This window comes from Pangasianodon hypophthalmus, chromosome 19 (genome assembly GCF_027358585.1).
Source record: "Pangasianodon hypophthalmus isolate fPanHyp1 chromosome 19, fPanHyp1.pri, whole genome shotgun sequence".
NCBI lineage: Eukaryota > Metazoa > Chordata > Actinopteri > Siluriformes > Pangasiidae > Pangasianodon > Pangasianodon hypophthalmus.
In genome coordinates, this window is record NC_069728.1 from 16,107,456 (window position 1) to 16,128,244 (window position 20,789).

A 20,789-nucleotide genomic window follows, 5' to 3' on the forward strand; every position below is an offset into this window, starting at 1 on the left:
GTGCATCTGCGTAGTTGAGGGTTAAGGGCCTTGCTCAAGGGCCCAACAGTGGCAGCTTGGCGGTGCTGAGATTTGATCTTCCAATCAGTAGTCCAACATCTTAACTACTGAGCTACCCATTGAACTCAGTAATGCATCCATTGAATTAAATATGAGTTTGAAATAAGCTACTTCATACCAATGCCATAAATGACCTAAAAAGGTGATAAAAGAGAGCATTAGTTCTAACTTGGAGTATGCCATAGTGTTTATGCCTGTTTATTTCACAGGACTCCTACAATTAGCTTCATATTTAAATAGACTTTGTTATGGAAATAAGCCAGCTCTGCAGCCTTGAGAAAGTAATTTCATTTTTATGGTAAACTCAATCTGCATAATGTGCTTAGTGATTCTGTGTGCATCTTGATGAAGAAAGATGTTCAAATTTTAGTTATCTGAATGAAAGGAAATCCATCTTCCTGCCACCCTGACACAGCCTGTTCCAAACATGTCTTTTTACATCATATCTGTAGAGCTGAAAATGGCTTTCTTCAGTTTTCTGTTTCTGCTCCAACATATTCAAGAATCAGGTCCCTTTTGTGCCAGGAAAACCCAAGTAAAATTACTGCAAAGCCTGAAGGACGTTAGGCTAGTTTTAGATTTTTAGAAATGTGATCTGTAGATGAGGAAATGGTTTTGACCCAGGCTTGCATCTACCACTCACCCATGACACCAGGGAACCAGATGGGGTGAGTTGCAGAGCTTGGTATGAGGATACAGAATCTAGGATATAGGTGTGTTTACAAAGGAATATAGAATAAGCAAGTTTGAGACAGAACAAATAGAGAAACACTAATACAGCGTGGTAAATGCAACAATATCTGATCATATCCTACCATGCTAGCTGATAAATTATGCAGCAAAGGCTAACATGCACTGTGGTTTTAGCTTCCTTTCTGTTGAGCTGCTTGTTTCACCCCACCCAGTTCAAACTGCAGTGCTGCTTCCCTCCCTCTGCCAAGAAGAACCACAAAGCCCAGTTTCCTTGTTTTCAGTTTTTTTTTTGTTTTGTTTTGTTTTTTCATTAACCCGTTCTCTTTCCTGCTTTCTCCCATGACTGCTCTCTCATTTGAACTGTCTACAAAGCCCTTCTCTCAGATCTTTTCTTGGACTACAAGCCCATTCACCTTCTTCCCTCGTGTCCGAATCTTGTTTGGCAAGCCCATCTTTGTCGACTCAGACCGAAACAACACTGTGTCTGTACAAAGTTCCCCTTTTCACGCAGAGCAGATTGGCCTTAACAATAGAAACTGGAAGAGGTAGGAGGCTTAGACAGAGAGAAAATTTGTCTCAATGGGCTATGATATGATTCTCAGACGTTTGTGTCCAGTATTAACTATCAAGGATGGCGAATTGATTGCTTAATTCAAATGTGAATTGTTATCACACAGTGAAAACATGAGGTTTGTTACAGCATGCTTATAAAATTCTGTAAATTACTTCTACAGGCTTGGGAATTGCTTTAGAGAGTCCTGCTGTCTGTGTACTTAGAACTGGCTCTGCAGGAGCAAGCAGGTGCTCTGGATCCTATTACCCTTGCAGAGACTGTATGATCTCTTATTAGTTCCGCACAGCTAATTATCAGCATTATACTGAGACAAACATGAAGAGAAGAGTAGAGAGATTAATTTGGCACTCTCATATCATCATTGGTTCTAGCAGGCTTTTACGACAATGTTGAGGCATTCTGATGTCCCTTCATTCCAAGCTTGCCACAAGTTAGTCCCAGTCAATCCCAGAGGATTCTTGCCTCTCTCTCCTTGTGTTTGTGTGCCAGCATATTGTCTCACAATGTCTTCCAGGACCCATGAGGCACTGCCACCTCGGTAACGCCACTTGGGCCATAACCTTGTCACCGTTTGACATCATCTGTGTCTGCTGCTGTCTGAAAGATGAGGGTTACTCAGCTGGCATGGCACAGCCAGGCAACAAATGCGTCCCTAATAAGAATACTTGGTATTTGGCGTATTAGAATAACCAGGTATTAAAATTCTCTGCACCTCTCTTTAATTATTGCCATGAGAAGAAGCAGCTTTGCTTCTATGCCAAATCTGTTTCGGATATTAGTTTGTTCTGATGTCCAAGGTTGCTGGACAGATTTCTTTCAAGATTTGTGGGGACTGAATGCAGATTCAACTCACCCTGTTGATCTACATGATTTTTAATAAAATCATGCAGGACTATGAGCTGTTCTGTATTGCTAACATTCTCCCAGCCCTGAGTAAGAATCAATACGGTTCTCTACAGTTTATCTGCTGTCCAAGGGAGGTCGGAGGCCTGGAGGAACTCCACCAAGACTCCTGACTGACCACCTATGTTCTCAGAGCAGCTCAATTTTGGACCTCGTTTTCTATTCCTAAGTTAATTCTCAATTTTCCTCTGGTTGGAATTGAGCAAGGGATGCAGAAAAGCAGAGGCAGCTCCTTGATTAAGCCGCAGTCTGAGTTAAGCTAGCAGTCGATAAACTGATCTAATTTCAGTGGAGCCAGTCGGCTGATGTTTGAATCACATGCTGTGCTGCAAATGATTTCACGTAGACTGAAACAGCAGGAGAGCATTATGAAGAGATTTGTGAAGAGGTTGCCTATACAGTTCTGTTTGTAGAACTCTAGAGAAACTGTAGGATGACCATAAAGAACAAGAAGTTCTGATGTTTGGGAAAAAAAACATTTCTTGTTCTATCAGACTGAGGTTGACACTATTTCTGATTATTTTGTCTGGGGTATAATCACCCTTCTCTGATAACTCTGAAGACCAGTGGGAGAAGTCCCATCTCTTTGCCAGCCCTACGAGGACCTTCATCATTAAATGACACTTTTCAGTTGCTTTTCTTCTTTCTTCTTCTTTGTGAAACTCTCAAGATGTTTTATACGTTGGCCTTCTAGTCATTGGTGTAGGTGTTTGCTTTTTCTTTTTGAATATTGATTCACCACCTCCACATGTATCTCTTTAGGGCCTTGGATGAAGTCACTGATGTTTTCCTCAAGGCTGCTCAGCAGTGTCCTCCTTTAATGTGTGTAGTAAACTGTGCATCTGAACATCTGGAGTCCTTTTTTGCTGCTGGGAGCAAAAGACTCCATCGTCATCGTCTTTGCTTAGTTCTACTCGGCTATGGTTCTTTCAAAGTTTAGCAGGATTAAAAGCCTGAGAAGCTGGGTTGAGAGGAAAGTTTCCCAGAGCAATATTTAATAATGGCAGTAAGTTGGAGCTTTTTTGGTCAAGGGCTTGAAAACACGAGTGAAATAAGAAGAAAGGCATTTGGTTTGACGAATATGGCATGCTGTACAGTGCTTAGTTATGGCTTATTTCACAAAACATTTCTTTTTGGCTTTAATTCAAAAGAGATCTTCTAAATCCTTACCTACTTTTCTTTTCCTCTCTCCTTAGATGATGCAGTTTGCTTGGGATAATTACAAGCGCTATGCCTGGGGCTCCAATGAGCTGCGGCCCGTCTCCAAGCAAGGCCACTCCAGTAATCTGTTCGGTGAGTATACGTGTGTGCTGTTTCTCTCTTGTCATGAGCCTGTGATTCATTTTGCTACAGCAGCCCTCAGTTTTGCCTCTCAGAGCAGCAGGCAGAGCTGCAAGTCTATATTTCACTTGTGTTTTTTGAGTTTTTGTGTTCCAGAACAGCCTTAACACGACCCTGGTGGAATTTCCAAATGCTGACAGACCTTTTAGTTTGCTGCTTTTTGTATTGATTTGACATGTCCCAAATGTTTCAAACTTTGGAAAGTTTGCTGCCCAAAGATAACCTGTGTGTTGCCAGAGAAATAGTTTGATGCACACTTGGGTAGGTTTCAGCAGAAAATGCTGCCTGGAGCACTTGTTTTATATATGCCAGTTTCTTCAAGTGTGTCAACCTAGCTGCCACACAATTCATTTCAACGTTAGCTTACTATCTTGCATATCACACACATTTGTTGGGCTTGACATGTAGAAAAGTGTCTTGCTTTTCTCTCTTAAAGAAAAAAATCCACCCTCAATGACTTGCATATTAATCTTTATAATTAGCATTTGATCTTCAGTGGGGTCAAAGATTAGTTTGTAATGAAACGAACTCTTTAGTTGAATTTTTTTTATGGACATGTTCATCAATTTTCACTTTCATACATTACCCACAATGACATATGACTACCTGCTGATAGTGGTCTCCGTGGGATTTAGCCCACGCTTCATATCTAGTTAGAGAACAATGCAGCTGTGCTTTAGTACTTTGGTCTGTCTCTCATTTCCTCATCTTTACACAATGCTCAAACAGATCAGCTTCTAAAGTTTTAACTTTCTTGCTAATACCTCCATCAACGCCATTATCTCGTAGATTGCTAACTAGCCAAGCGTAGTCTTTGCCGTAACTCAACTGCATCACATATAACTGCATTGCAATTTGGAACATCTCCATTACTTCTATGTAGCATTTCTCTTTAATATGATAGTGAACATTGCTAGAAAATGGTGAGTGAGAAAAGAAGCTCTTCCACCTTTGTTTTCAGGAGCTAACAGCAAAACGTGATGTTACCCTTAATGTTTAAGATCATTGGAACAGCGTGGCAACTGCTAACTTCTCATGGAAATAATGAAACTACAGCATTAACCAGCATATTTGCACCAGAATCACTAAACACATCATAATCAATACAAACATATTTAATGTTTAAAGTGTAATTGTGCCTGCTCAAGTTGCCTCATGAGTTTGAAATTTTTTTACTGCATACTGAGTTATACCACAGGGAATTCAGTCATTATTAAAACCCTTAAAATTTTTTTTTTTTTTTTTTTTACCAAGCTTTCTGATTTAAAGTTCTTGAGCCACTTTACATCATTTTTATGTCCCCACATTCCTTCAGATAAATCCAAGAATCACTTTCTTTGCACACTCGTTTTGTCAGAATGCAAGACGTCGGTTTGAGGTGAGGATAGGAAATGGATTTTATAAAACATTCATCAGGCTTCCCAAGCTTTCCCTGTGTGTGATAAAAGCTCTGGGCCTTTTTCATCGCTTGCCTGCAGCCAATCAGAACTCAGCCAAAAGACAGGCCAGGGATTTACAGCTCCAATTTGATTAACCTCCTTCATTTAGCCTGGGAGTGGGGCCAGTAATGTGGACTGACAATGGCATTCATTCGTGTCAGACGTTTGCACACACACTCACACACACATCGAAGGGCGTAGTGGGATTAATGAAATGCACTGAATGTATCACTAGATTGGTATGCATGATATGCCATAACTTGGTCTATCAAGTGTGCATGCACGCATGTCTATGGTAACCGGTACGCTGAGGATGACCTACCTAGGTCTTGTATTAATAAAGAAAGGTCAGACTTGTATTATTAATTCATGGTGTTTTTTGTTTAACGGGACCTTATACTTGAATAAACCATGATGTGATGAATGCTCGCTCCTCTTTTTTTTTTTTTTTTTTTTTTTTTTTTCTCTGTCTTTGTGAGTAGAGGCAGGCAGCAGGGCTGGTTTGCTCATGAGTTCTGCTCCCTGAAGATTATAGCCATATAAAACACACACACACACACACACACACACACACACACACACACAGACGCACAGCATGTACAGAGCCACAGCAGTGACGGTGGTCTTTTTCGTTTCGGCACAGTAATGCTTCATGCACAGAACAGAACACTTTATTTATTTTAATATTTTTGCTTCAGCATGTTAATGAAGTGTAATAAGGATTCATCTGAGTCCAGCGCTTTTATAGAGCTGGAGATTATTGCGTATCATGCGATATTGCAGGGAACTTGAACCTCTGAAGTACTACTTCAGACTTTAAGTAGGCTAATGGTAAGTAGTATGTTACTTTTCTATTTGTGAATGTATATATATATATATATATATATATATATATATATAGTGAAGTGAAGTGAAGTGTGGCCAAGTATGGTGACCCATACTAGGAATTTGTGCTCTGCATTTAACCCATCCAAGTGCACACACACAGTAGTGATCTCACACACACACACACACACACACACGGAGCAGTGGGCAGCCTTTTTTGCTGCGGCGCCCAGGGAAAAGTTGGGGGTTCGGTGCCTTGCTCAAGGGTCTCACCTCAGTCGTGGTATTGAGGGTGGGAGAGAGCGCTGGTCATTCACTCCCCCCACCTCCAATCCCTGCTGGACCTGAGACTCGAACCCACAACCTTCAGGTTCACCTTCGGGTTGCAAGTCCGACTCTCTATCCATTAGGCCACGACTGCCCCCGTGTGTGCGCGTGTATGAACATCTTTATTATTATTTTGTATATATGAACATCTTTATTGTTATTATTTTTATGCCTCCTCTACTAGGTTATGTTTTTGGCTTGGACATAAGTCCATTCATGAGTCCATGTGTCAACGTATCAGTCGTTGCGTCCCACCGTCGGTGTTATATCTCAACAGCGAGTGGTTGAATGTTTGTAGGATTTATATGGAATTATCAATGTAACCAGCAGATGAAACGATTGGATTTTGGAAGCGATCTAAACAGAGTTAAGGTCACAGCAAGGTCAAATGTCTGAAATAGATTTTCTTCATATTTGAAGTGTATTTTAAGGGTATTTCAGGCGCACGTGTTAGTAACAAGAAGGATTAGACTTGTTGGCAGTGGAGGCATCCCCATCGATTTCCTTGGCGTCAAGTTCTACTTGTTTGTATGTATATCCTGGTGAAATTTAACATCAAACCCTGCAGTGTTGTATCAAAAGTTGCTTTAAAACATCTGCTATTGTGAGCTGGATAGTCCTCAAATGCTTACTATAATTTTTTTCAGTATGTTTAGGCTTGTGCTTTCATGTGAAGCGTTTGTGTGTTTATTCACTGGTTTAATAATCTAACCTGCAAATATCTGCACTGACCGTCAGAACATATCACGTGTTTGACATGACGCCAAATACGTCAAATAGATTTTTACACCTAATTCAAAACTTTGAATTAGTCAGTTAAAAGTTTATCAGAAATTTAATTTTAAAGATGCCAGCAGGGCTGCAGCCTGAAATACTGACAATAATGTGCGGACAATTAGTAAAGCTTTTGCTGCTCGTTTAATATCCTTGTTCATCTTTTCCTCAGTATTACCATCAAGCACAGAAAGCATGCACCAACAGGAGGAAAGTTTATTTACAGTGGAAAAATGATATTTTATTACGCCACATCGAAGACACCTTTTTTCTCTTTTCATAATGATTAACTGAATATTTATTCATTACCTGTGATGGATATTCGAATATTAAAATTCAAGGCACATCCCTGGATAATAGGGGTGTAACGATCAGACTGTTTGGATCGATATGTCAATTTACAAGGCAACGACTGAAAGCAAATTGATGCAACAATCATACATCGAATATTATTTGTTATAGTTGATTATAAATTGATTTATTATAGGTTTACACCTCCAGTTGATCATTTGTGTCGTGTTATTCTACGTAACGCATTATGAATTTACACCATAAAATATGTGCACGGATAATAACTAAATACCAAACACTAGTTAGCAAGTTACATATACTGCTTGTCAAATAGCTTCATGCCGATCCAAACCAACACAAGTCCTGAATTTCCCCGTCTGAAAGGTTTAGAATGTCTGCCAGATTTTTCAATCTTTCACAGAAGTCTTATCTTGTGAACAGAATTATGAGATTGCCTTTGCCAAGAAGGAAACTTGTAATGCATCAAATATGGACAAATTTAAGAATGTTAGAAGACACGTCCCGAATGCTGCAAACCAGAACTAAAGTATTGAAGGAATGTAGGTCGATATGGCCTCAATAACCGCCCTATATTATATTGTGTCTGCAATTATCAGGACATCTATGCTAAAGTGCCCATAAAAGTCATGTTGTAGTCAAACTGTAATCAGGGTAGCAGTAAGGGGATTAAGTAGGTCTACCACTGCATCACACTGTACAGTTAATGAAACGTCGTAATAAATGGGCTTTGTGTTAGATCTCTTGATTGTTCATTTGGAGGTTCCTCTGGGACTCTTGGCGCAGTGCACCAGGATTGCATTGCGATTAAGGAGGACTAGTGTGTGTTTCTAGCTGATCCTAACCAACACAAGCTCAAGCACTTATAAATGTCTACGCTAGATTTCTCAGTAATATGACGTTGAACGTTGCTGTTAAATGGGAAATAAGAAAAGAAGCGCTTGCTCTTTTGTTTTTAGGAGCTAACAGTGAAATCTAAACTTCATCACTTAGGATTGAGATCATCTAAATTTGATCTCCGTTGTACGCGTGATAGCAATGTCCCTTGTTAAGAAAGCACAGCATACTGCCATTAACTTCATGTGGGAACTATGAAAGTACAGCACTAACCAACAAATAAGCACCAGACTCACTGAACACATCCCATATATATATATATCACTATAAACATATTTACTGTTGAGTTGAGGGTGGAGTTTTTCCTGTAACCTACGAGACTATGTGTAGACTGTGTGTGAAAACCATTTTGCCAGGTTTCAAGTTGCAGCACAGTGAAAAATTTATGTGTGTTTGAAAGAGGAGAAGGACACGAGCTGCAAGCTTGGGTTGACTCATTCAGTAATGGTGCTGTTGAACCGTGCCACAGCTTCTGGGGCATGTGCTTACAATAATGAGCCAACACAAGTACGCTGTTCGGGGAGCAGTGAGCGAGTGGACCTATCAGGCTTGGCAGGGGGTAAACGCATGAACTGTGTTTGTGGAGATGTGTTTAGTTATTAACCTAAAAACACTAAACACACTCCTAATTTATTTAAAGGGCATTTGCGATTCAGTTTGAGGTCTACAGGCTGCCGGGAGAAGTACCGTTTGAAGTGAGCCTTCACGAGAGAATCCTAATGACTTCTGCGTTTGCTTATTTTCCATCTTTTTTTTTTTTTTTTCTAGTCGCCTGTAAGCTGATGAAAAGGAAATCATTAGATCCTACCCTGCAGGATCCCAGCAACGATGTTCTCTCAATCAGTGTCCTCTTGTTACCACAAAAAGCCAAATCCATTGTCCACAAAGCCACTTTGGTGCAATTTTCTTGACTAAACGAATGCACAGGTGGGTGTTTGGACCTCCCATGGGGCCTCAGCTATCAAACTGAATACGAACAAATTTACTCGTAAATTATTCGCAAGAGCATTACTACTATACACAAGTGTAGTAGTAAAGAAAATGCAGTTAGTTTTGAAAAACATTTGTATCCTATGAGCTTATATGTATATTTACATATAAGGAACCTCACTAATGTGGACCTTGATTGATCAGCTTCAGATCGTGTAATGGGTGATGAGTTATTGCGATTTTATACACAACGTCCGCTGTCAAGTTTAAATCAGTTATTTCAATTAGACACACAAATTTAATGAAAATGTTGTGAAACTTGAGATATCATCCAATCCAAATCCAACTGCAATCCAAAACAAATCCATAATTAAGATTAAGACTAGCCATTCAGTCAGGACAAAGGTGATGGCCATTAAACTCAAAAGTAATGGTGGAGGAGTTCTGCAATGGCTGAGCTGCATTATTGGAACATTTGGTGAAAAATGGAAGATTTACATTAAGATGGATAAATGAGGCTCAGTGTCTGCTCTCTCAGCACAGCTTTCTGATCTCACGTCTCGAGGCCTGCCTGCTTCGAGTTGAGTGCTTACTAGCAGTTTCTGTCAGTTTGAAAAGAAGATCTTGGTTTAAATTGCTGGCCTAATCATTTTTGGAGGAAACTGTGCTGCTGACAAACAGGAAAGAGGAATTAACAGAAAGCAGTGGAGGACTAGGGAACGGAAGAGTTTTTCACCTTTTTTGACCCATTCCAGTTAAGAGTTCAAGCCTTTTTACAGTGATCCTGCACAACAAGAGCTGTTCTGCAAAAAAAATTCCCTCCCATATGATCTTGGTGCATTTGAAAGCACCAAAATTGTAAAATAGTGGTTTGCTGCTGGACTGATCAGCATTCATCAGCATGTCCTGTCAAGACTTGAAGTCCAGCACAGATTTGGTAGATATTTTGGTGGTAATATAGCACTATACACACTGTTAGCCATAACCGTCCTACAGTGACACCTACAACAATTGTAGCTGATTGTAGTTAGCCTTTTTTTTTTTGACGGTATCATCATAAATCTCATGGTGGACCTGTCAGTGGAGAAGGTGCTATTAAGAAGCTCATTGCACAGTACTGCTAGGAATATTTCTCCTCATGTCCACCAAGAATATGTCAGCCTGAAATAAGAGCTCGACATGGGACCATCTTGATGATATAGGCAGTGGCACTTCTTTCAGCCAGCTATTTCTAAACTGGCATAGTGATAGACCAGCTTCTAGAAGATTCTCTGTATGATGTCTGTCTCTCAGAAAGTTAAAATGGGCTGCCATCTGTCACGCCGCCCTGGCTGAGATGTGGCACCGTCTGGGATGCAGACTGATCCGATAGTGTGGTAGGCAAATTATTTGATCAACACAGTTTCTATTTCCCTGGATCTTCTGTACATTTTTATTTTTCATGAACCTGTGGATGGCTTGAGGAGAAGGGATCGATGTCATCTTTCGGGAAGCATTATCAGTGCTTTATTTTTCCTCTTTCCTTATTCAGCAGTAGAAGAAAGTATGCAAATATAAACTATTATCTAGTAAGTCATGGATGTTGCAAGCTAGTTTTTGTAGAGAAAAATGACTGACTGGAGTTCCATATGTGACAAAATGAAAAAGGAAAAAAAAAGGAAACCTGTTGCACACTGTAACCATAACACTCCTAGTCCTAGCTACTGCTAGCTAATGAGATGATAGTAATGATATAAATCTAATCTTTAGTTATTATAATTATTGTTATTATTTATTTAGTCTAACTATGTGGCAGCTTGTCTGAACTTTGGCTTTGGAGACAGAAAATTTGTCTGCTTTTATGACTAGACAGCTGTGGTGGTACAGGCCAACATTGGATAGCCATAAACATCGCAAAAGCATTTAAATACAGACATATACAAATCTCAGAATCAGCATATCATTAAGCTTCGTATATTCACTCGTTATTACAACAAATTCTACCGGCACTTTGTCTGCCATATTTGTTTCTCACCTGAGCTGCCATGTGATTGGTTGGAAGATACGAACATACACCACTGAGTTAGCTAAACAGACTGAAGTGTAAAGAGTGTTTTCTTCTGCGTAGTGGACTTTGTCACGTAGCCGACAAAGACTTGCCTAAAATATCCCAAAAGTTCCTATAAACAATTGCTAAAACTTCCATGCGTACCAAAAATATGCAAAAAGCCTTATTATTAATATCTTAAAACATGCAAATTGTCTTCATCTAGAGAAATTCATTTGTTCAGAACAAAAAAGTGCAAACACATACTTTTATCTTTGTACGTATACAAACATTGTCACGTCAGGTTCAGAATTCCGATTTGTTTCAATTAACGAAAATTAAAACGGATTCTTTCATCAAGCACTGCTCATCCTGAATAAAACAAATAAAACCTACTGAATTCCAGAAACCAGGGGCCTCATTTATAACATGTTTGTATGACTAAATTTGATCTTAAATTCTATGAAATTGTTTGTATATTAAGCTAGAGCTTCTCCTTTAGGTTTCTGCTATGTATTGCTTTGGATTAGTTCGATTAGAAAAACTTGAAATCAGTTGTGAGTGATCTTGGTGATTATAGCTCAAATTCTTGTCCAGAATCAAAATTTGGACAATCAAGACGACTTTTTGTCATTGCCCATTGCTGCTGCTATAAAATATATATAAAAATATGATATGGATTATAGCAAAGGTGCCAATTACTTCCTAAAATATTCAGTGGCTGAAAAATGCAGAAAGATGTTACATAATATAGAAGTTATTTATACAAATGAGAGAGGAAAAGGAGCTATTAAAAGCTCAGGGCTACAGCTGACCTCTCTGTAGGTGCTCAGCTGATACCTGCTTGTTTTCTCCTCTGCTTTGCTTATAAACTCTTTGACTACCATGAATTTGCATGTCAGCTAAGGAATGTCTTCTGTATTCAGGATGCATTACACAAAAACAATGGCGTGTTTTTAACCCTTGTTCTTATTTAGACCTTCATGCCACGGTCCGTGCTAAAGGGTCAGTGGCTGAGCTTCTGCTCGACATGTTGCCCAGGAACATTTTAGTTCACTAGACATTTGGTACATTTGCATGCCGCTGGCCTTCATTCGCTTAGTGTGGTGTGCTGTCACACGATACTCCAAATTACAAATCACATTTAGTCTAGGGAAATTACTTTTACGAGAACGTAACTTGTAAATAAGGGTTATGTAAAATGCAGGAAAACACCAGTTGACAATAATTAAAAAAAAAAACAAAAAAAAAAAACACAGGAATCTTTAGAAAAGCCTTATTAATTAGTCTAGCAAAAGTTTAGCTGGCTTTGATCACAGTGCATTTTAATTTTGCAAGGAATTCACTTGGAAAAAAGCCTTGAATAAAATGAACATTTGAGGCACTAAATAAAAAAAAAACTTCTCCTTTGCTGAGGAACCAGTCACCAGTGACATATCAGGTTATTTGTGTTGCAGGACTCAGTATTCATATCAATCTGTTTTATCTATAGTTGTCTTGAGGGCAAGTAGGTTCAACAAGCAGAAATCTTATCCTACGATCTGTTGATGTTTGCAAAACAAAAGTATTCATTTGGTGTTTTGTGACATCTCGAAAACTGGAACTATAGCGCTGCTTCCCGAATCCAACCGCCTGCTGCACCACACACATCAGCCATGACGTGATCTGTTCAACGGTAGAGTGAATTTTCACTCACTATAGTCAGATTAATTTGCGTGCATGGATGATGGATTAATATTATGGTTGATGGCGTAAACAGTAAACCCTATGTCAGAAACTTTACTAGGAAAGACTATGGTTTCGTTTCTCTTGTTTTGTGTTAATGTACTTAACTAGCCAGCTATACTTTATTGTGTTATGTTAGCAGCCACTTTTTAATCTAGTTAATTAGGTTTCAGGGCGACCAAAACTTGAAACTGGGAAACACACTAGAGCTTCCACTTGCCCAGTGGGATAACTGATGAGTTCACGACATGGAGCTTTGGAGGCAATCTCTCAGATGTTTCAATAACCACTCAGAAATATTGTTTAGCTTCATTTTATTTTGTTTATCTGTTTTTGTTTTAACCAGAATTAGGATTTATACAGAATTAGATTGTAGTGGATAACCTGTGCGCAAGTGCTAGCGCCTGATGATGATCTTGCCTCCTATAGAGTTAAGCTTGATTTGTACCGGTTTACAGCAGTAACAGATTACACAGCCAAAAGGTTTTCCACATCCTCGGCACTGAGAAACAGAGTCTACTCCTTTAACAACTCTGCAGGTTGACTCTTTTTGAGAAATCTTTTGTCGTACTCTGGCTTTTGGCTTCGCAGATTTGATCTTGCTCTTCAGTTTGGTTTGAACAAGTATTTGAACAAGTTCAGTTTCAGGCACCTGGAAATGAAATGGTGTCTAAACATCCAAATGTGAGAGCTATGAGAGGATGGACAGTGAGTGACATGAATGGTGAGCTTCTCACCTCTTGCTGGCCTGCACTGAAAAACAGGAAGAGCACTGACGAAAGACTATCCATAACAAAAAAATGCAATATGACCTCTAGTGACCTGCAGTCATTTGCAGAAATATCCAGTACAGACATTGTTTTTCACGGTATGCCGACTTGGGCAAACACAGATCGGACTGTTGGATGATCATTGGCAGTGTTTCAGAGGTTTGATAATTAAAGCCCAGAAGATCCGAGGCCCACCTGTCAGGGACATAATCAGTACAGATGAATAGTGCTGCTAATTCTGTTTTAATGTAGCTTATAATTGTGTTCTTTCGAACCATCTGTTGAATACATGTTTTTCCTCTCCACTTCATGTTTTCGAACAGCTGTATTTCTATTTGCTCCATTAGATTTTACAGCTGGATGTTTGACACCCCTGTGAATAGGAGAGGTGTGCTGCCAGTATAGAGTGTTCAGTTTTCGCTCCTGGACTCAGGAGGTTAGACGGGAGTTGTGACTGAGTAGAGCTGATAAGTATGATAGTTAGATGAATTCATGGATATGTAGATTAAAGGTTGGATAGTTATACGCTTGGAAAATAAGGATTCCTCAAGGTATCTTGGGATAATTTTTAGCTTGTGGAGCATTTTTTTTTATACTTTACTTAGAATGCATTCTGAAAGGGAAGCCACCTGTTGTAGGATTCCGTAAAGGACGTTTAAGTGGTCCTTCCGAGGAATAAACTAAACCCTTTAGGGTTTGGGTTTAACCTTTTCCCCTAACAGTGCACATGGATGGAGGGATGGATGCGTAGTTAGATGTATGTTTGGATATATGATTGGATGCATTGGCAAATAGGTGGTGGATTTATTGGTAGATGGATGAATGGATAGGTGGATGGATAGATGGATGTATTTATGTATGGATAGGCTGATGAATTGGTGAATGGCTGCATGGATAGAGTTAAAGATGGATTGGTGAATGGGTAGATTTATGGAAAGGTAGATGGATGTGTTGGTAGATGAATGGGTGGATGGCTGCATGGATGGGTAGATGGACGTATGTGTGGATAGATAGATGATTGTGTGGATGGCTGAATGGATAGATTGACAGATGTATGGATGGGTAGCAGGATTGGTGAATAGATATATAGATGGATGGATGGTTCGTACATGGGGAGATTTATGAATGGATGGATGGATGGATGATCCTATCTTTCTGCAATTCACTACATGAACATGGGGAAATGTGCAGTACTCTTTAGTGGCAGCTCAGGCATCCAGCCAACAAAGCTACATGTTTTTACGTTATAGGAGAAATTATAACACGGGAGGAAAAGAAGGAACTCCACTAGGGTGGTTTATTGCTCTCAGCATGTATAATTAGCACCTTAACTACCTCAATCTCCCATGTGCTCTTCTTCCATTTCCTCTTTTCAAACAATACTCAAAACGTTCTTATTGGCTCAACACTTCCACCCACCCTTTTCTTCTTGTTAGGGTGTTGTTGCCTATAATAAAAGCCATAAAGTCGATGTATAAATGAATATTAATATGTCATATTGCCGTTTAGTCCTGTATGACTTTGATATCGATTATGTACATAACATAATGAATTAGCAGCTACATACTAAATTATGCCTTCACTGTCAGAGGCTGAAGCCAACAAATCACCAATGGACACGTTACAATCTGCACATTTTACCCCACACTCCATTATCATTCTGCCTCCACCTAAAGCCTGAGAGAAAACTTTTAATGTTTAATATAGGCTTCTCTCTGTTTATTCACATTTATTATTACGATTAAGCAAACAGACTAACTAGAAGTCAAATAAGCTTATTCCCTCTGGTGTTTGTTTATAGCCATGTAATTTTATTTTAATTATAACACTGGTCTTAAACAAGAAGAAGGACGGGGGCTATTTACCGAACACAACTACACTGATAGGCACAGGCTAACCACTCTTTGTTGTTATTATTATTATTATTATTATTATTAGAATATTATTATGATGAAAATCATGTCATGTATCATAATGGATGGTGCTACTCAAGCAATCTTTGTATATGGAATATTATGAATGATTCTGCTGTCTATCCTTGCACAAAGCTTTAGGTAATGTAGAAGTTGTTCTCTATAGCCCATTGTTTTATGTTTTTTTTTCTCCAGAGTTTTGCTTTGCTTTGCTCTCCGAACAGGATTTCCATTGAAATGAGTCCTAGTATCTTACAGCTCTTTGGCCCTGGCTGTTATCACGCAGCAGCACTGGTTTAAACCCTGATTTTCTGGAGCTCGCAGGTTCTCACTGTGATCGTTTTCTTCGTTTGCAGGAACTCTGAGGGGCGCGACCATCGTGGATGCTCTGGACACGCTCTACATCATGGAGATGTATGATGAGTTCGAAGCCGCCACTGAGTGGGTGGAGAAAAATCTCGACTTTAACATGGTAAGAAGCTGCTCAAATCTTCTAACCCTACATTCCCGCTGGTGAGAGACAAAGCGATGCGCGATCGTTCATTTTCTATATACGTGTGTATATACAGAGCAGTGATTTCAGCTACAGAGGAGCAATCAACATGGAGATTGAGATCGAATAGAGAGATTCTCATTTATGTGCAAATTATGTATGGCACGGTGTAGCGGCAAATCCAAACGATTGACTCGATTGATTCCTCAGAACAATCCTATGGTTTCTTCAGTTCCTCCTCGCACAACTTCAGTTCATTCTTTCTCTTAGTTCCCATTTACTGATGCGCAAAACTTGAAAAAACTTGCCTCCAGCAAGTTTGCATAGCTAGTACTGTTAGCTTGCTTTGCTAATCTGACCGAGAAGCTACTACGGAACCTAGCACATAACATATAAATCGAACTTAAACACATTTTAAACTAAAGTGTTATTTTTACTAGGCAGTTTAAGAGTACAGTGTTACTGTTATATAACTCGAATGCTAGCACCACATCCAGTCACGTCACATTTAAACACTTTATCAAGCAGAAATAAAGACGCTAGCCAGACTCCAATCAAGTTTTTACGTGTGATCAAAGACTTCAGACTTTCTTTTGTCACGGGTGCCAACAGTTTTACTCATAAATTTACCTATTAGTGTCACAAACATGCCAACTCCCAGAATCTCCAGTCTGAAACTACACCCATACTTTCATACAGCCACTCAAGTTCACCTGCATACCGATTGTTTCTGTTTTACCAGTTTCTTTTCTTCTGTTTGTCTTTCGTAGTCCTGTCTTAGCTTTTTGTATTGTTCTTTCGGCTCTGCCTCCCATATGGTTTTTGTCTCGTTTTCGTACTTTTTCCCGCCTTGTATCTGCGTTTGTTAATAAAGCACAGGTTGAATTCCAACCTTCAGTCGACTCCCAATGATTTATGAAACTCTGATGATTAGATCCTTACATACTCACGCTGATGATGTGATGCTGTACAGAGTAAGTTCAAGCCATTGTGCGTTATGAGACAACTCTCGCAATTATAAAGAACACACTGACACGTTTTTCTGCAGAAATACCCAGTTTAATTGTCAGTAAGACATTTTATACATTACGAGAGTAACCCGTTAGCTTGTGCATGTATTATCTAGCTAGCTAGATTAACTCTCTAGATTAGACTACTGTACCATTTGAAGTTATGTTAAGATGACTAAGGTCACAGTTTTTTTAATTTTAAGTTATTTTTATTTAACTTTTCTAACAATTAAATGCTTTATAAAAATGCGCGCACACACACACACACACACACACACACACACACATATATATAGAGCCAGGTCCGGAAGTATTTGGACAATGACAGAATTTTTGTGATTTTGCTTTTATACACCACCACTATGTATTTGAAATAAAACAATTAAGATGTGATCGAAATGTATTCTTTATCCAAGTATTAAAATTATGGTTATATTTACAATTATGTTGTATTTCATCCAAGTATTAAAATTATGGTTATATTTACAATGATGTCACTTTGTCCAAATACCTTTGAGCTCCTGAAAATGGAGGTACTTTGCTTAAAATGGCTGTAATTCCTAAATGGTAAATGCCATATTTTTGTGAAACCTCTTAAAATAAAGCTGAAAGTCTACACATCGATCACATCTTGATTGTTTTATTTCAAATCCATTGTGGTGGTGTATAAAGGCAAAATCACAAAAACTCTGTTATTGTCCACATACTTCCGGACCTGACTGTATGTGTATATAGAAACTCGTTGTCTTGCAAAATAAATAATAAATCGCCAACTCCAATACAATTCTCTCTTGAGCATGTTGGCAACAAATATATAGGTATTGTATTCTTCATTATGTCCTTTTATTGAGAAAAAATGGGAAGCGTTGCTGGTTGGTAAAATTGCTGTATGTTTGTTGCTTATTGGCAGCTCACTCCCAGTTCATCAGCAAAAAAGTTGTAAAGTAACATTCAAGAAAAACAACAATCTTTTTTGCTTTTCTTTCCTTTGCTTGTGTTCTCTGTTACAATTGGCTTTTCCCATTCGTAACTGCATAACTTTATTTGTCTAACAAAGCTTGAAAAGGGAGGAGTGGCTGGTTTAAAAAAAAATTAATCAGATTCCTAACTCAACTTGAAAATCAACATCAACCAAACAAACATATCAAGTGTCTTGGTTAGTCAGATGTGTAAAAATAGTACTCTTCTGCATTCCCACTGTGCTCAAGGTGACCTTGGTGTTTTCATCAGAGTAAAGACATTGTGCTGAAGTGCAGAGAAGCTCTGCTTCTTATTCTCCCAGCGTTGTGAGAAAGAGCCACCTTTCACCGTTCGCCACTGTGGGTGGGTGGGAATACTTAACGCTGCATCTCTCCAATCAGCCGTGATGTTTCTGACTCATCAGTCTGAAGCTAATGTACGAGGACATGCGCAGGATCCGAGCCAAACAATACCAAGCTTACAGAGTGCTGCTTCCGCTCTCCAAATCTTAAAAGCACTGCCATTAAGGATTCTGCTTCTTCAAAGTTTTTTTTTTTCTTTCTAAATGCGTCCTTTAGTTGTATAGCCTCAGTGACTGCCTCTTGAAGTGCGCTGAAAGGTTTCAGTCGGCGTTAAGAGCTAAACACAAAAATGGCACTCAGATATATCAAATATAATATAAAAATTGGCTTGCATGAGTTTCCTGGGCTGGATTGTTCATCCGTCACCCATAACTGTGAGGAAGAGGAAAAAATAGATGAGCTTTGCTTCTTGCTACAGCTGAGTCTGTTTCCTAAACTGCAAAGGCAGAGCAGCATTTAATATGATTTTAAATATGGAAAGCACTAGAGCGATACAAATGCCCCGAAGTGCACAGGAGTCGTGTGGCTGAGATAGGCATGGCAAGGAAGGACAGGAAGTCTTAAATGGTCTGCTGAAATCTGATGCGTCATGGCAGTTGGCAATATACCCAAAATGCTATCAGTGAGAGCAAAGATTAAAATGAGCATTGGAAAGATTCTACTGAAAAATGGCTTGTGTCCGGTGACAGTTAAGAGAGTTACCATGGTAACAGCCCCAAGTGACAGTAAAAACTTGTTTACCGCTGGTTAAAAAAATAAGTTAATTTATTGATTTATTTCATGCAAATCATTGCAAGACACTAGTACTAACACACATGAACATTAATGTTGTCATGATCGTGGAACACTGAAGCGAAGGTGCAGAGAAAATGTCATGCATTAGAAAGAGCACTTCACTTCAGCGAGCACTGAGCACTGAGACATGCACAATTCCTTTCCTGCTGCTTGCGAATAAAATAAACAAATTAAAGCCTAAAATTAAAGCCTAAAAAATTTAAGCCTTAAAATAAAAAAAATTAAAGCCTAAATAAAAGAATTAAAGCCTAAAAGGCGTTCGTAATGGTTATTAGTATTTTATCAATTTTTGTTTAAATAAAAAGTAAAACAATTTCAATTAAAAATGTGTGTTTTTGTGAGGTTTTTTCTTTACTACCTCCTTCGATAGCGATTCTCTTTTTATGATTGTTATCATTATTGCTGCATGTATGATTGTTGTTATTATTGCTGCATGGGCAAATTCAAGGTAGAGCAAAGTTGAAAAAAAAAAACAATTATGTCTGAATTTCGTGTTTGTCCGGTTTAACCATTTGGTGCGGTTTCCACACGTCACCTGAATAAGATGATTTGGTTATCAGCACAGGCCTTCATAATTATATTAGTAATTATAATAGTATACTAGTTGGCTCTGAGAAATCCTAAAAAACACAAGCTCTTGCTGTTCTTTATATTTTATCTTGGCTGTGAGACTCCTGTCCAGACCTCTTCAGTTCTTTTCTATGAGAAAGCAGCAAAGATGCTTCACTGTGTGTGCTTTTACAAAGAGCATTAACAAACTTTTTAATTGAAAGGCTTTTGGCTTCTGCCCTCCAGCAAATCTAACAGTAAAAGCATGTCTGAAGTCCCTGGAGATTCCATCATTAATATTTACAAAGTCTCCAGAATACTAAACAATTGGGGTTTGATGTCTGAAAATGTCTGAAGCACTGCTTTTTTTTTTTTTTTTGCAGATTAATCTTAACAGTCACCAGCAGAGTTGTACTGCTGTACAGTTCGGTCTGTGCTGCTGAGAGTCAGTCTGCCCGAGAGCTGTGTTTGAGCAGCGTTAATGAAAGGCCATGAGAGGAATATAGAATAGACTGTACAAACTCACACCAAGATGGCTACGCTTCCTAATAAACAAATTGCTTTTCCTTCCAGATCAGCACCAGCGGCTTCTTATAGATGCAGGATGTTTCCTGTTCTAGTCCTGCTTCACTGCCGAGTGTTTGGATAATCGTTAGAAATGGAAATGATCCTGATATGCTGATGTGATTTGATGAATGGTGATCAGGTGGGGTATGACAGTAGATCTGCTACATCAGCAATGCTAGTAACCATCTGACCCTAGAGTTACAGTATTAATTAATAAGAGGGATGTGCATCTCTGCTTCTGAGACAGTATGATGTACATCTTGATATATGATCAGCAATTAATATTTTTATTAAAATATAATTTTACTAAATTAAAATGGCACAGAGGCCACGCCTCCTTCACTGTAATGGACAAGCACCGAGGTCACGCCCCCTTCACTGTGAAACAGGCACCGAGGCCACGCCTCCTTCACTGTGACGCAGGCACAGAGGCCCCGCGTTTTATAAAAAAAATTTTATTTATTTATTATAAAGTAATTAAGGGGGAAAATTTCTTCTGATATTTAAACTTTAATGTACATTTTTCAGAATGAACAGATAATGAGTT

At 38.9% G+C, this 20,789-nt stretch overlaps 1 protein-coding gene across 1 annotated transcript in view; it reads left to right on the forward strand.

Annotated features, from left to right (window-relative positions):
- The window catches only part of man1a1 (mannosidase, alpha, class 1A, member 1), a 110,341-nt gene that overhangs the window by 19,538 nt on the left and 70,014 nt on the right, over positions 1-20,789 (forward strand). Inside the window, exons 2-3 of the mRNA XM_026922803.3 lie at positions 3,427-3,523; positions 15,863-15,978. Coding sequence (XP_026778604.1) covers positions 3,427-3,523; positions 15,863-15,978 — 213 coding nt within the window. The remainder of the gene's footprint in view (positions 1-3,426; positions 3,524-15,862; positions 15,979-20,789) is intronic.